This window comes from Rhincodon typus, chromosome 10 (genome assembly GCF_021869965.1).
Source record: "Rhincodon typus isolate 14 chromosome 10, sRhiTyp1.1, whole genome shotgun sequence".
Lineage (NCBI taxonomy): Eukaryota > Metazoa > Chordata > Chondrichthyes > Orectolobiformes > Rhincodontidae > Rhincodon > Rhincodon typus.
The window spans coordinates 5,247,240-5,264,999 of record NC_063341.1 but is presented as its reverse complement, the minus strand read 5'-3'; the positions used below and the strand labels follow the sequence as shown (position 1 = coordinate 5,264,999).

General features: G+C 39.2%; 1 protein-coding gene across 1 annotated transcript in view; it reads right to left on the bottom strand.

The window, feature by feature from the left end:
• dars2 (aspartyl-tRNA synthetase 2, mitochondrial) overlaps positions 1-17,760 on the bottom strand; it is a 46,560-nt gene continuing 28,800 nt past the window's right edge. Inside the window, exons 12-16 of the mRNA XM_048602015.1 lie at positions 12,063-12,215; positions 11,392-11,610; positions 10,750-10,860; positions 2,454-2,529; positions 1-1,959 (exon numbers count right to left, since the gene is read on the bottom strand). Of these exons, the coding sequence (XP_048457972.1) occupies positions 1,769-1,959; positions 2,454-2,529; positions 10,750-10,860; positions 11,392-11,610; positions 12,063-12,215 (750 nt within the window). The 3' untranslated portion in view covers positions 1-1,768. The remainder of the gene's footprint in view (positions 1,960-2,453; positions 2,530-10,749; positions 10,861-11,391; positions 11,611-12,062; positions 12,216-17,760) is intronic.

The following is a 17,760-nucleotide window of genomic DNA, read 5'->3' as shown; positions in this document are numbered from 1 at the left end:
AATATTACAATGTTTTTATTTGATTACACATGTCATAGAAAAAGGTCACAATGCAATCATATAATTAAGGAAGATATGGATTAATTCTAGCTACTATGGGAGTGTAAGCTAATGGGGAAAATAAAGTTTTTCATATGCAGATGGGGAATACTGGCCTTTTTTAAAAGTTCATATCCAAAGGGAAAATGAGACAGATCAACAAAAGTATCGTCAAAGTATCACTAAAGAAAAAAAAAGAGTGGTACGCTGAGGTGTAGGGAGGGAAGAAGAGCATAGTCTAGGAGCAAATTACTGCAGATGCTGGAGTCTGTACTGAAAACAACAAATGCTGAAGATCACAGCGGGTCAGACAGCATCTACGGAAAGAGAGCAAATTAACGTTGATGACTCTTCCACCATTTGGACTCAAAACGTTAGCTTGCTATCTCTCCATGGATGCTGTCTGACCTGCTGTGATCTCCAGCATGTTTTTTTTCAGTCAAAAAGAGCATAGTCGCTTGATATCTGACGGCATGACCATCACTGTGAAAGGATTAAAAATTGGGGATGCTGAAAAAGGTTAGTTTTAGAGGAGTGCAGCAGAAGATTATACAGAGATAGAGACAGGCAAAGCCATGGAAGGATTTATATGGTCCAGGCAGCAGAGGTTTGGATGACTGAGCTTAAAGAGCGTATACAGCCTGAGATAGGATTGCGTTGGTATAGTCACGGTTGGAGATAACAAAAACATGGATGAGGCTTTTTGTACCAGATGAAAAGGGGCAATATCATGCATAAAGTCATGGTGATCCATGAATTAATGAACAGGAATTAATATATATTATACTAAGAATTGAACAAACATGGCCAGTATTGCTACAATTATGTGGAGATGCTGGTGTTGGACTGGGGTGGACAAAGTCAAAAGTCTCACGACACCGGGGATTATAGTCCAACAGGTTTATTTAAAATCATAAGCTTTGTAAGCACTGCCCCTTCATCAGGTGAAGAAATAAACCTGTTGGACTATAACCTGGTGTTGTGTGACTTTGGACTATTGCTACAGTGCTTTTGAAAGAAAAGTAAGAAGAAAAATAAAAATAAAATGTTCTGATGCTTCCCCCACTGAATGTAAAAGCTAAATACATTTTGGCCAGATCAGAGAGGGAGCCTTCTGGCTGAAAACAGATTAACTACTTTCAAGCACTGAAGTGAAAAAAAAGTGTAATTTAGCACTATCCTCTGGACCTGCATGGGACATAATGCCAGGTCTTCGGAAAGACCCACATAGTCTAGTATGCTTACAAAGCAAAAACCTTTTAGTTTAAACAGAGGTACTGCTTTTTGCTTTTAAAAAAAGAACATTTTCTAGTGCAGGCAGTCCCCAGTGGTGAACAAGTTCCACTCTTGAGCTCGTTTGCAAGTCGATTCGTATGCAAGTTGGAACACAATGCAGCACAATATAAAATAGTTGTTCATAAGCACAGGAAATGTTCTTGTGTTGGATCTTTAAGATTACAACACTCAATGGAATCGCATTCCTAAGTCAGGGACCCTATAATTTAATTAACTTTAAATGACCATTAATTTGAAACATTATTCAGAAACTGAAATCTGATCAACATGCACACTAAACATACCACCACAGCAGATAGCTGCTCCTGCCATCAGTTTTCAATGATTTTTGTTGGTCCCAAACCATAGAAATGATGTAAACTAATATGATCCAAATTCCAATTTGACTTCCAGTGCATGTTCGCTTTTAAGTGTTACCAGTCACTACAGTAAATCATGATTTAGCAGTGACTTTATGTATTTCTGTTGGCCAGTTCACCTGAATATGATATGGACTCAGCTCTTCAGGACTGACATAGTCTGGTGCTTTACTCATAAGATCACGGCCTCTGAAGGACTTTGGAAAAGCAATGACATCCCTGATACTTGATGCTCCAATTATGAGAGCTATCAGTCTGTCCAAACCTAAAATGAAACAGATTAGACATTAAAATTAAACATTGAAATACATATACTCTAATATCCAGAATGAATGATAAACATAAAGTTCAATATTTGATTTTCCAAAATAAGAAGCCTCAGTCCCAAGTGACAGCTGTGTGTAAACACTAATACAATGCTGGCTCATTAGGAAAGAAAATGGGGAAAACAATGACTTTACGCTATTTTTGGTTTTAACATAGAAACTTCCTTATTCCATATTTCCTTTGAGCATGGACTGGAGTTTCTCCATGACTCTCATCCAACAGCAACAGTTTACACAGAAACCGTGTAGTAAGCTCTTAAATTTGCCCAGGAAAACGCTGAGAATGAAGAAAAGTCAGGCTATCTCTGACCCATAATTTTCACACAGTCACAATTAGCCCCAATCAACAAAGTTCCAAATTATTCCTGTCTCAAGTTCTTTGATGCTGGCTTGTAGGCGAGAGTGACAAAAAACAAACCAATTTGAAACTCACCCAATGCAATCCCACCATGCGGTGGTGCTCCAGAATCTAGTGCCTCAAGTAGATGTGATAACAACCCACTGTCTTCCTGTGACATACAAATAAATAAATTAATAAATACGGATTTTTTAAAAATTCAAATCTATTCAAATTAGATTGTTGTGTGATCTGAACCCCTGGTAGGCAGTGCTAAGTTTACAAAGCGATGCAATACTTCTTTCCAACCAGGGTTGTCCAACTAGGACCTGGCATGTGATCATGTAACTCTTGTTTCTAGTTGGCAAATATTGTTTCAGTTAAGTCATGAAAGGTTGGGTCGGGAGTACCTTTGCTTGCAGTTTCACACCAGCAGTTTGTTGGGTGAAAAGGACTGAGAAACAAGGAGGGCACCTGCAAGCAGGTAAAAACCATACGCAGGTGTGTTTATTTATCAACTAATAAATAAAAGTCAGCACATGTTTGTTGAAGGAAAATCACTGAATAATTTGATCAAGTTCTTTTATGGTAATAATGAACGTAATACAGATGATGTTATGCTTCTGAACTTAACACATTTGACAATGTTCATGTAATAACCCCTTACCAAAATTAAAGTCTATCTGATGGAAGAGACAACAGCCAATTTTGTATGAAATCATAGAATCCCTACTATTCGACCCATCAGGTCTGCACCGACCTTCTAAAGAACATTCCACCCAGATCCACACCCCTAACCCCACCCTATCCCTGTAACCCTGCATTAACCATGGCTAATCCACCTATCTTACATATCCCTGGACACTATGGGACAATTTTTAAAAGTATGGCCAATCCACCTCACCCGCACATCTTTGGGCTTTGGGAAGAAACCAGAGCACCTGGCAGAAACCCATGCAGACGCTGGGAGAATGTTCAAATTCCACACAGTCACCCAAGGCTGGAATTAAATCTGGGTCCCCGGCACTGTGAGGTAGCAGTGTTAACCACTGTGCTACCGTGTTGCCCCAAAGAGTATAGAAACACCCAAGAGATTTTAAAAAATGTAGTCATGAAGGGTTTTTAATTATTGCTGAAAAAGAGGAAAACATAGCAAATAGAAGCAGCAGCAGGGCATGTGGCTCTGTGAGCCTGCTCTACCATTCATTATGTTCATGACTGATTGTCCAACTCAAATCCTGTTACTGCATTTCCCCCATATTTTTTGATCCCTTTAGCCCCAAGTGCTATATCCAACTCCTCCTTGTTTTGGCCTTGATTGCTTTCTGTAGTAGTGAATTTCACAGGTTCACCACTCCCTGTGTGAAGAAATTTCTCATCATCTCAGTTCTAAATAGTATACCTTGTATCCTTAGACTGTGACCCCTTGTTCTGAACTCTCCCGCCATCTAGAACATCCTGCACCTACCCTGTCTAGTCCTGTCAGAATTTTGTAGGCATCTATGAATTCACCCTCATTTTTCTGAACTCCAGTGAATATAATCCTAACTGATTCAATGTCTCATCATTTATTAATCTGGTAAACCTTTGCTGCATTCCCTTTTACAGCAAGAACATCCTTCCTCAGATAAAGAAGCCAAAACTGCACACAATACACTCAGTGTGGTCTCAACAAGACCCTTAACAATGGTAGCAAGACATCCCTAGTCCTGCACTTGAATCTTCTCGCTATGAAGGCCAACATACTATTTGCCTTCTTTACTGCCTGCTGCATCTGCATGCTTACCTTCAGTAAATGGTGTATGAAGACAGCAAGGTCTCACTATACATTCCCCTCTCTCAATTTATAGCCACAGATAATAATCTGACTTCCTGTTTGTGCTATCAAAGTGTATAACTCTATCTTTGCACCTTCTGTGCAGCTGTAAGACTGTATTCTGCACTATGTTCTGCTACCCTGATGCACTTTGTATGGTATTATCTGCCTGTATAGCATGCAAAACACCACTTTTCACTGTATCTCAGTATATGTGACAACAATAAATCAAACTCAAACCTCACATTTGCCCACGTTATATTGCAACTGCCATGCATTTGCCCACTCACTCAGCTTGTCCAAATCATACTGAAGCATTGCTGGATCCTTTTCAGAGTTCACACTTCTGACTAGTCACTGCTTGCCATTTGGAAAAAGACTTGTTTATTCCTAAATTTTGTTTTCTGTCTGCCAACCAGTTTTCTATCCATCTCAATACACTACCTCAACTCACATGTGCTTTAATTTTTCATGCTAATGTGTTATGTGGGACTTTTACAAAAGCTTTCTGAAAGTTCAAATAAATCACAAGAACTGGTTCCCCCTTCAACAGTTCTACATCCTTGAAGAATTTCAATAGATTCATCAAGCGTAATTTTCTCATTTGTAAATTTATGATTCTGTCCGATCCATCACTGTTTTTCAAGTGTTCTGTTATTAAATCTTTTATAACAGATTCTAACATTTTCCCCACTACTGATGTCAAGCTGACCAGTCTATATTTTCTCAGTTTTCATTTGATGTTCCTTTGTAAATTAGAGGGGTTACATCAGCTACCCTCCAATCTGTAGGAACTGTTCCACAATGTATAGAATCTTTGAAGATGACTGCCAATGCATCCCCTATGTCTAGGCCACTACTTAAGTACTCGGAAGATTTATTGGCCTTCAACCCAATTTCCCTAACATCATTTTCCTACTAATACTGATTTCCTTCAGTTCATCCCTTTCACTAAACCCTATGTTCCCTAACATTTCTGATATGTTATGTGTCTTCTTATGAACACAGAACCCAAGTATGTATTTAGATGGTCAGTCATTTTTGTTCCCAATGATTAAGTCCCCTGTTTCTGACTGTAAAGGATCTACATTTGTCTTCACCAATCTGTTTCTCTTCGCAAACCTATAGAAACTTTTACAGTCATTTTTTATGTTCCCCGCAGCATACTCTCGTAATCTTTCTTAATCAATCTCTTTGCCCTCTGTTGCTGAATTCTAAACTGATCCCATTCCTTAGGTCTTTTTTTTCTAGCTAATTTGTATGCCTCTTCCTTGGATCTAATACTAATCTCTAATTTTCCTTGTATGCCATTGTTTGGCCAACTTTCCCTAATTTATTTTTACACCAGACAGGAATGAACAATTATTACAATTTATCAATTTGCGTTTTGAATGCTTGCCATTGTCTTTTCACTATCATTCCTTCAAGTAATGCTTCCCATTGTTCATAGCCAACTCACGCCTCATGCCATTTGAATTCCTCTATTTAGAGTCAGAACCACGTACGTCACTCTCCATTCTTCTCCAAGAATTCTATCACATTATGGTTGCTCATCCCTAACAGGCCTCAGACCAACAGACTGCCAATTAGTCCTTTCTTAAAACGTAATACCAAGCGTAGGATGGCCTGTTCTCTAGTTGGTTCCTCAATGTATTGGTCCAGAAAACCATCTAGTGTACACTCCTGGAATTCATCTTCCATGATATTGTTACTGATTTGATTTGCCCAATCTATATGCAGATTAAAGTCACCCATAATTACATATGTTCCTTTATTGCATGCAACTCTAATTTCCTGTTTAATGTTTAGAGTTTGGGGGTCTATATACAACCTTGATATGTTCTTAGTCCTTTGATAAGTCTCAGCTCTACCCAAACAGACTTCACATCATAATATTGAATTAATGGTCTTAATTTTTAAACTTACTTCCTAACTCCCCACATTCTGCTTTTAGGATCTCACCCTTTTTTATAAAATACTTATTCTTCTAAAATGTACCATGATCACTAGCTGTCCAGCCTCCTCCCTTGAGAATGCCCTGTAGCTGCGCTGAGACATTCTTGACCCTAGAATAAGGGAGGCAATAAACCATCCTGGAGTCCCAGTTATAGCTACAGAAATGGCTGCCTGTTCACTTTACAATTGAATCCCCTATAACTATTGCATTCCCACACTTCTTACTTCTCTGTGCAGCAGAGACAATCGTGGTGCAACAATTTCAGCTGTTGCTGCTTTCCTGAAAGGCTATTCTCCTCAACAGCATCTAAAGTGGAAAATCTGTCTTGCAGAGGAATAGCACCAAGAGACTACTGCACTGCCTGCCAAGTCCTTTCCTCTATTTAATGGTTACCTATTTTCTTCTACCTGTGGAGTCTTAGCCTGTGGTGTGACCATCTCTCCATATGTGCTATTCACGATACTCTCTGCCTTGCATATGCTCCACAACTGAAGTTTGCACTCATCAAGACAAATAAAAGAATACTAAATTTCAAACAGTCAACTTTATAAACAATTTGTATTACAGGAGAAAAGGTTGTGGATTGGCTAAGACGACGCCATGGGAAAAGCAACAAGGATCATAGGCTCCCCAAGCTTCTGCATAATTTAAGCAAAGAATTGATTTTCAGATCGAAGGGTTATTTTTCAAACAGCATGGTAAAACACAGCAGTAAATAAAAACAAAGTGCTGGAAAAACTCAGCAGGTCTGGTGGCCTTTGTGGAGAGAGAGAGACAGAGCCCATTTCGAGTTCAGTAGGACTGTTCTTCGGAACTAAAAGGAGTTGGAAAATTATAACACTAGTGTAGTGAAGAATACAAAAGTGATCCCTAATGGTTGGTATAATGACCATTGTTTTGTTTTATTAATATATTAGTGACCTAGATTTAGACGTACAAGGCATAATTTCAATGTTTAAAAGTGAAACAAATGTAGGAAAGAATACAGGAACATATTAACAGACTGGCAATATGAGCCGACACAGCGGATGAAATTTAATTAGACAAGTATGAAGTGATTCATTTTAGAATTGTTGAATTTTAATTGTTGGTATATAGAGTCACAGAAGCCTACAGAACAAAAACTGGCCCTTCCGCCCAACTCGTCCCAATGATCACACACACACAGAAATCTTTGATATAGACTGTTGAAACAGCAAAAGATTTTTTTGAGTTTATAATTAGAGGCAGAGAATACAAAACCAAGAAAGTTATGTTAAACCTTTATAAAACACTGGTGAGGTTTCAGCTGGAGCAGTCTGTTGAATTCTAGGCACCACATTTTATCGAAAGTGTACTCCTGCAAGGTTTTCACAGACGAGATTCTCCAGAATGGTACTGGGAATGAGGGACTCCAGTCATGAATAGCGACTGGAGAAGTTGGGACTGTTAACATTAAAGTAGAAAAGGCTAACAGCAGGTTTTAAGTGTTGAAAATCATTATGTTGTACCATTCTATGACTCCACAGATGTCAAACGTGAATGCCAAGTGTAATCTTTACTCCCCCAAGCAGTGTTTCAGAAATTAATCTTCCACTTCTGAGAAGCTTGGGTTCAGCAAGGAACATAATCAGCCAGGGATCCTGTTCCTAATCTTTAACTGAAGCACTCTGCTCTTAAACTATTCATTAGAGATGTTTGTACATTCCTCCTTCTCAAATACTTACCTCATTTCCCTTTCAATAATATTAGTGTCTACCTTAACAGCTTCTTGTGGTGAATAAGTGTGAGGAGCTCATGAATGTTTGTCACCAAGGTCAAGTATATTTGCACAGGTGTTCCTCCCTTCCACTAACCAATCAGATCAAATTTTCCCTTCTCTAAAGATTCTCCATCAAACTGACATCTTCCTCTTGTCTCTCTCATGCTCCCCGCTCTCCTACTCAACCTCATTTTTCCATGAGATAACAACATAAGAAATAGAAGCATGAATAGACCATACTGCTCGAGCCTGTTTCACATTCATATGGTCACAGGTGATCATCAACCTTAGCTCTACTTTCCTACCCACTCTCCATATCGCTCGATTCCCGAGACACGAAAATCTGTCTATCTCGGTATTTTCAACAATGGAACATCCTCTGGGATAAAGAAAACTGTTTGAGTGAAAAAATTTCTCAACTCAATCCTAAACAACTGGTCCTTTATCCTGAGGCAATGCAACATATTATAGACTCCAGCCATTGGAAACAACCTCTTTGTCTACTCCTTTACCACATGCTTACTTGACCGTATCCAGACAAAACTGCTGACCACTTAACCTCACTTCCTGGTTCTCTTGTTAGCAGTTACTGTTATAGTTTTCTCTCTTAAGAAGTTATGCTTCTCTCATTTTAATCATCCTCACTGTCCTCAAAAACCAATGACAATACCAACATTTTGCATATCTCTGATGATGTCTTGAATGTGTTGTCACCTCCCAAAGCCATGCCCAGCTTTTTCAGAAATCCCACGTTTGCATCTTTCCAGTTGTGATTCCAACCGGCCACAGTACTGAAATGGCTCTCAACAAATGGCACCCGTGACTGTGACAAAGGTAAACTATTCCTTTTCGATCTTCTCATACTGTCTTCAGTCTCTGACAAGGATGACCACACCATCCTCCGCCAAAGCCTCTTTACTTTCTTCCAGCTGGATTGAGTTATAGAATCATACAGCATGGAAACAGAGCCTTCAGTCTAACATGTCCGCACTGACCAGAAATCTGAATCTGAACTAGTCCCATTTGCCAGCATGTGGCCCATAACCCTCTAAATCTGTCCTATTCATATACCCATCCAGATACCTTTTAAATGTTGTAATTGTACCCGCCTTCACCACTTCCTCTGGAGCACATTCCATACGTGCACCACCCTCTGTATGAAAAAGTTACCCTTAAGGCCCTTTTTAAATCTTTCCCCTCTCATCTTAAACCCGTGCCCTCTGGTTTTGGATAGCCCACCTGAGGAAAAAGACCTTGGCTATTCACCCTATCTCAACTCCTACACTCAATGTTCTGACCAATGAATGGACAGCTCTCGCTTGGTTGTATTTTTTTCCCCTTCCCAGAAGTGTTATCACACAAAACTGTGCGACCTTCCGACTACCAAAATGCCATGAATTTTCTTTTGCATTTTTTTAAAAACTGCTATCCACTACCAGTTCAATATTTACATGCAAATCCATTTTGTGGAATGCAAAATATCAAGTGAGGGGAGTGCATAGGGACAGTGGGAAGGGCCTGAATCAAAATGGAGTTAGCAGGGGAAATAAAGCACTGGTAACCCCAACAGTGCCCATCTCTCTCTAAAGGCGAGAGCACTGATGGTCACCACGTGCACTTTCTCCATTGACCTCCGGTGGTTACATTCCTAATTGTCCAATCATAGTCAGAGTAGCGGCATGGCTTTCTTTCTCAACAATACGTTAACAATATCCAATTCTGCCTTACCACCAAACCCCCAGGCTTTTCCACTGTTGCTTAATTGTCAGACCACTTATTTGACATCTAATTTTGGATGAGCAGATATTTCTTTCAGTTAAATATTGCAAAGTATGAAGCCATTGTCTTCTGTCTCCATTTTAAACTCCATTCCCTAGTCACCATTTCCATTACTCTTCCTAGCAACTATCGGAGATTAAACCAGACTGTTTGCAACCTCAATATTATATTTGGCCCAGAGATCAGCTACTGACTATATATCTGCGCGATCACTAAGACTACATATTTACACTGCGATAATATTATCTAATTTCATCTGCTATTTCAATCTGCATCCATGGTTTTGTTACCTCTCACATTTGACTATCCCACACACTCTTGGCTAGTCTCCCTTGATGCCATCTAAAACTCTTTTGCATGAGTAAGAACATGAACAATACTTTGAGACATCTTGATTATAAAATTCACACCCGTTTTCTCAAAACCCTCTATACCTCTGAAATTTCTGCAAGCCCCACACAGCTCTCGAGACATCTGTGTTGAACTAATTCTGGCCCCTTGAGCACCCCTAATTTCATTTGCTCCTCCATTGATGGTCGTGTTTTCAGTTACCTAGGCCCTAATATCTGGTTTCCTCCAGCTCTCCTGTTGACTTCCTAGTTTCCTTTCATAGATATTCCTTAAAAATCTTCTTCTTTGACCAAGGACTTTTTAAACTAACATCTCCTCATGTGACTGTCTTGTTTTATAATGCTCTTGTTAAGCATCTTTGGATGTTTTATTAAAGGCACTTCATAAAGAAAAGTAGGCTTGATTGTGTGGTGAAACACCCACAGGATATTCAAGGACATTCTTCCTTCCTCCATCGGTTGGTTTCTGGAGGTCACCACTGACCACCAGAAATTATTTCATTACACTGACATTTATAAGTTGAAATGTGGCCCATCTACCTGCCCTGTCATTGGACATGTGGCTTGTAGTAGCAGCGAAATTCTATTTTGTTTCTAGCTATGCCTAAGAAATTCAAATTCAGAAACTTCATTTACATAATTTCAGGGTTTAGAAACTACCTGCATAATTTCTAACATTTCTTGCATTGTGAATCATATTCTTTTTGCAACTTCACTAAAATGTAAGTAAAAGAAGTTAAGCTATGTACCTTCAGTATTGTCTCCAGGACATAATTCTGCAACTCCATATTATGTATTCGAATGGAGCCTCCTCCTATTTCATTGCCATTTAATACCAAGTCATAATGTTGACTCCTCACCTAAAGAAAACTCACAGAAGTCCAAATAAGAAAAGATCCCTCTACAATGATCATCAGGTACTCATCCACTGTTCAGGGCACCTACAGACAATTTACATAAAACACAGGAACAGGCCATTTGGCCCAACCATGCCAGGAATTATGTTCTAACCCTCCTCCAATGCTTTTTTCACCAAACTAGAGCAAATTCGTTAGAGATCCCCACGCAACATTTATTCCTCAAATTGACGGTTTGGTGCAGACCCAATCTTGCAGATTGACTGAATGCGAGCAAGTTGAACGAGACCTATCCCAGTCCTGATTTTTTTCACAAACTGTGAAGGCCTTGGGTTCTCACAACAATACAGGCACCAAAAATTACCAACTTAGCCTTGTGAAATCATGAGCTGAAATGGATATTTAAGAGAACCTGTATTCATCTTGATAATGCATTTTTTAAATTACTAAAACACTGTCTATTAAAAAATTAACTCAAAATATTAGTGGTGAAGATTGTACAGTTCAGTGGAAGATTCTGTCTTTGTATCTTACCTTGTTAGGCTCTGTGTAGATGAGATGGATATCATCTGGATGCGGGGCTGTAAAGGGGTGGTGAGCTGATTCAAACTCTTCAGGGCTGTTTTCTTTTGGTAGAAACAGTGGGAAATCAATGATCCAGAGGAAATTGAATATACTTGGATCTCTGAGGGTGACACCCTTAGATTCCAGAATATCTGCACACTCCAGCCGCAATTTCCCTAATGCAACATTCTGTGACCGATTTAAAAAAAATGCATGACTAACAGTGACTGGTAAGTTTGTTCCTATAAAATCAATCACTGCACAAGACGTAGAGGCATAAAAAAAAAAATCAATCAGCCTGAAACTGATTATATTAGAAGCATAGGTGAGAAGCTGATACCTCACATATGGATATTGGAAGCTCAAAAAGGTGTTACCAATAGAATTATAAACTACTGTAGTGATATTGCTTCTTCCAGATACCTATCCAAAGAGTCACAACTTAACAATTTCTTACCAAATGAACCAAAGTAAAAAGCATGCTCTATATTAAGCTAATAACTAGCCAAAGTTAGTCATACTTGATTTATATTTAACTAATCTATGCTAGCATCCCTTGGTTTAAGCCATGCCTTTCTAAACAAGTATTTATGCTATTCCTAACAAAGGTTACCAATAACTTACATAAGTAAAATACTTACTGCCTTTGTCCGATCTCCTGCTGCAAGAATCAGCACATCACCTTTTTGGATATTTGTCATGTGACACAGTTGAGATTTCTCCATATCTGTAAGGAATTTGGAAACTGCAGATTTCCATGTGCCATCAGGTTGCAGCATAACAAACGTTAAGTCCTGTTGGCAGAGACCAATTAGTAAGGAATATCTTCAATTTCAATGGAGAATTACTGCTTTTTTTTCCAGTTAGGTTTCTCTTATGACAGCATGGCTGAGAGGAATGGATTATCAAATCTTTGGGGCTCTGCATTGTGAATGACATCCTGTAAGGATGGCAAAACAGGTGACTCGATAAACACATGAAGAATTTGGCTCTACTACACAGCAACACTAGATTCAAAGTTGGAACTCACTATATACGGAAGATCAGCAATCAACTCATTCAATCACTCTATGATGCAATAAGTTGGAGCTGCACCCTGTAAACCTCTAGACATATCTTTAGGTTCACCCACAGATGCTCACTATGCTTTATCCTCCTGTATATGTCATATGCAAACTTTGGATCAATTACTTTATGCCTATACTGAAATCATTTATATCGATTAAAAATGCCTCTCCATGCATCGATCAATATCCTCAATCTGCTTATTACTTTGTGGCCTTCTGTCCCTTAGTTATTCTAAAAACAACAGTTACATCTTTTATCATTTTTATTCTAAAAGTCTTCAAAATGGCGCTAGATTGTGGCAACTACTGAAGCTTTTCACTGTAAAATGTAAGTGACAATAAATAAATCAAAGATGTGGCTACATTCCGTTATGCAATGTGTTTTAGTTCTCTATTTGGTGCAGCATGGTCAAACACCTGAAAATCCATACATGCACATTGCACCAATACAAACAATGTAAACTAACTTTGCCTTGGTCACAATGCAAACTCCTCAAGAAAGGAGCTGTCTATAGGCAGAAATTCCATAAACATGTGCTCAAAATGAAGTCAGCAGTCATACTGAATGATGGGAAAGGCAAAGGTTAATTTTAAATTACAAAGACTCATACACACAAAACATTTACCAAAAGGTTGTTGACTTGCTTTCGTTCAGCCGTTTTGTCACCATGCGAGGTCACATCATCAGTGAGGCCTCCAATGAAGCGATGATGTTCTACTCCACTTGGAATTTATACTGTCTGGTCCGTTATGGTGAGTACTGTCGTTTGTGGTTTTGTTCTGTGGGGTCCAATTTTCTACATTTGTTGATTGCATTGTGGGTTGAGAACCATGCTTCTAGGAATTCCCATGTGTGTCTATTTTTCGCTGGGGCTACTATGGTTACGTTGTCCCTGTTAAACTGATGGGCTTCACTGTTCGAGTGTACTGATATTAAGGAAAGTTTGTCGTGTTGTTTTACTGCTAGCTGATGCTCATGTATTCTGATGACTAGTTTCCTTCCTGTCTGTCGGATGTCATGCTTGTGGCAGTCGTTGCATGGTATTTTGTAAACTACGTTGGTTCTGCATGTTGTAGGAATGGGGTCTTTAATCCTTGTGAGCGCTTGTCGTAAAGTGGCCGTAGGCTTGTGTGCTACCATGATTCCAAGTGGTCTTAGGAGTCTCGTTGTCAGTTCTGATATGCTCTTGATGTAGGGCAGTGTGGCCAGTGTGTTAGGGCGTACTGTGTCCTCTTGTTGTTGTCTATTTAGTAGGCTCCCGCAGATGAAGTTGCAGGGATATCGTTCATAGCGAAGACTTTTGTATAGGTGCTCTTCCTCTTTCCTGTGTAGTTCTGGCAGCGAGTAGTGGCCCATTTAAATAATGTCCTAATACAGCTTTGTTCGTGGACGTTGGGGTGGTTGCTGTGGAAGTTGAGAATTTGTTCAGTGTGGGTTGCTTTCCTGTACACTGAGGTTTGGAACATCCCGTTAGTCATAGGTTCAACTTTGACATCCAGAAACGGGAGCTGATCGTTGTTTCCTTTTCTCTCGTGAATTTAATCCTGGCAAATACATTGTTGATGGGATCACCCATCTCTGGACTCATCGCAGAGGCAGTCATGCAAAGATTAGAACACACTACCCTCCCCCACATTCAACCTAAACTGTGGATCTGGTACGTGGACGACACATTTGTCATTATTAAACGCACCAAACTAGAAGAGACCCACCACTTTATCAACCATGTATTCGCCGGGATTAAATTAAAGTGGTGGGTCTCTTCGAGTTTGGTGCATTTAATAATGACAAATGTGTCGTCCACGTACCGGATCCACAGTTTAGGTTGAATGTGGGGGAGAGTAGTGTGTTCTAGTCTTTGAAGACTGCCTCTGCGATGAGTCCAGAGATGGGTGACCCCATCAACAATGTATTTGCCGGGATTAAATTCACGAGAGAAAAGGAAACAATGATCAGCTCCCGTTTCTGGATGTCCAAGTTGACCGTATGACTAACGGGGAGTTCCAAACCTCAGTATACAGGAAAGCAACCCACACTGAACAAATCTCAATGTCCACAAAAAAAGTATTAGGACACTACTTAAATGGGCCACCACCCGCTGCCAGAACTACACAGGAAAGAGGAAGAGCACCTATACAAAAGTCTTCGCTATGAACAATATCCCCGCAACTTCATCTGCGGGAGCCTACTAAATAGACAACAACAAGAGGACACAGTACGCCCTACATCAAGAGCATATCAGAACTGACAACTAGACTCCTAAGACCACTTGGAATCATGGTTACACACAAGCCTACAGCCACTTTACGACAAACACTCAAGAATTAAAGACCCCATTCCCACAACAATAAGAACCAACGTAGTTTACAAAATACCATACAACGACTGCCACAAACATTACACCAGACAGACAGGAAGGAAATAGCCATCAGAATATATGAGCATCAGCGAGCGGCAAAACAACATGACGAACTTTCCTTAATTTCAATATACTCGGACAATGAAGGCCATCAGTTTAACTGGGACAACGTAACCATTGTAGCCCAAGTGAAAAATAAGACATGCACAGGAATTCCTCGAGGCATGGTTCTCAACCCACATTGCAATCAACAAACATACAGAATTGGACGCCATATACAAACCCATACAGATCAAAACTGGAAATGACACTACTCACCATAACGGACTGGACAGTATAAATTCCAAGCACAGTAGAATAACATTGCTTCATCGGAGGCTCCACTGATGATGTCACTTGGCATGGTGACGAAACGTGTGAACAAAAACAAGCCAGCTCGGCAAGCAAGTCAACAATCTCAACTTAACCTGAGCTACAAATCTTTGCTAAAACGCTAAACATTTACCAGAAATAAGCCACCAACACCAAGGACTGGAGATAGCTCATTAAGGGGGACATACAGTGTCCTGCAAAACTCAATCCATGTTGAATCCTTTTAAAAAAGCAAAGATCTAGAAACAGGTGACAAGGAATATCAAAGTCCTGGTGCTTCACTCATTGGGAGGTCAGGAACACCAGAAAGCTTGAACTCTACTGAATAAGTTTTCATACAGTTTAAAGGGTATACCAGTGTTTTTGACATGAAAGAAACAAATATAAGAAATGAAATATATCATTCAGAACTCTATGGGCTGGATTTTACACTCCGCTACCTGATGTGACTGAAGGCAGTTGACAGAGCCAGGTAAAATCCAGAGGCTAGCCTTCCTGCTCCCTATCTGTCCTTAGACCTGTTGAGATCCTTAAAATGTTTTCTTTATTCTTTCATGGGAAGTCGGAATCACTTGCAAGACCTACATTTGTTGCCCATTCCTTACTGCCATTGAACTGAGTGCCTTTCTTGGGTACTTCAGAGGGTAGCTAACAGTCAACCACATTGCTATGGGTCCGGAGTCACAGTCATAGAAAAATGCCCTTCAGCCCACCATGGCTATGCCAACCAATGAACACCAAACTACACTAATTCTATTTACCTGCACTTGCCTACAATGTTTAAGTATGTATCCATATGCTTGAATACCTGCCTCCACCACCCTCTCGGGCAGAATGTTCCATATTACTACCAGCCTGGGTGAAATTTTTTTTTCTCCGATCTCCTCTAAACCACTTGTGACTCACCTTTAAACTTAAGGCCTCTGGTCTCAGATACGTCTGCCATAGGAAGAGATTTTCACAATCTATTGTGTCTACATGTCTCTTAATTCCGTGTATCTCATTAAGAAGTGCAACGTGGATCTTGCAGCTACTCCTGGGATTGCAGGCTTAGTTAGAGATTTTATTCTAGTTTTTGAACAGTTAATATAGTTATTATATTTTACTAATAAGATTTTTATTCATTTTGCTATATTAACATTAAAAAAGCCAAAAAAAATTTGCTTTGTTTTTAAACTGACCTTTTTTTTAAAAACAAGCTTTTAAGGGTCTACAGGGAACGACTGAGTTTTTTTAATTCCATATTTCAAAGTTAAAGTCTGTATGTATTTTAGAGGTTTTTTCACACTGCAAAGGTTTTTAAGAGGTTTCTTTTTAATGTTGCAAAGGTTTTTGTTTGAAAAACTGAAGTTTTTTTAAAATAAGGAGTTGTGTTTTTGTTTCAGGGAGTCCTACACATGATCAACTTTGGAGAAGATATTTTTTCTTCGAGGAATTAATTGAAGAGGAGTCATTTTTTATTCAGTTAATTGGCTAAATGGTTGATTTTATTTAAGTTTTATATGTTTGATGTATATATTTTAATTATTTCCATTTTAACATTATTTTCTGTAAGTAATGAAAGTTTATTTTATATATAAGGTGCTATCGAATTTTTTTTAGGCTTAATGTTATTAAGGGCATATATGAAGTACACAAGCAAGATGCCTTGTAGATTTAAAAAAGTTATTACTCAGCAGGATCAAGTCAGCTAGACGGGTAACTGTCAGGAAAGGTAAGAAGGTAGTTCAAAAGTCTCTGGCTATTCCTCTATCAAATAGATATTCAGTTTTTGGAACCGTAAAATGGGATAGTCCCTCTGAAGAAAATGGAAAGGAATGTCAGTTATTGGACACTTGGAATGATTCTTATGTTAGGCAGCTTTTGACAAGACTTAATAGAATTATTGTTACAAGGGACTTTCCTGTTAGTGGCACAGACAGGAGATTCTGCGGCAGTGAGCGTAAATTTAGGACAGTTTGTTGCTTTCCTGGTGCTAGGATTAAGGACATCTCTAAACGTTCCAGGCATACTGTTAAAGGTGAGATTGAGAAGCCAGAAATTATTGTACACATTGGTAGGAATGACATTTATTAGGAAAAATATAAAAGCAATACAGAGGGAATTCAAGACGTTAGGTAGCAGATTAAAAAATAGAACCTTGAAAGTAGTGATTTCTAGTTTACTCCCAACACCAAACTCAAACGAGGGAAGGAACAAAAGGCTAAGAGAGATAAATCAATGGCTGAAGAGATGGTATACTGTTCAGGGATTCAGGTTTTTGGACAATTGGAATGTCTTTTGTGATAGAACAGACCTGATCAAAAATGGTAAGTCTAACCTAAAACTGGAAAGGGACCAATATCTTAGCAGGGAGATTTGCTCATTCCATTAAGAGAGATTTTATTCTGATAGCAAGGGGGAGTGGAGGAATTCTAAGTAAAAGTTTAAACAGAAGAATTGATGGGGAAGGTGCTGAATGTGACGACAGCACGTCAATTAGAAAAGAAAGACGAGAGAGTCAGAGCATGTTGTAACTCTGAAAAACTAAACTGCTTTTA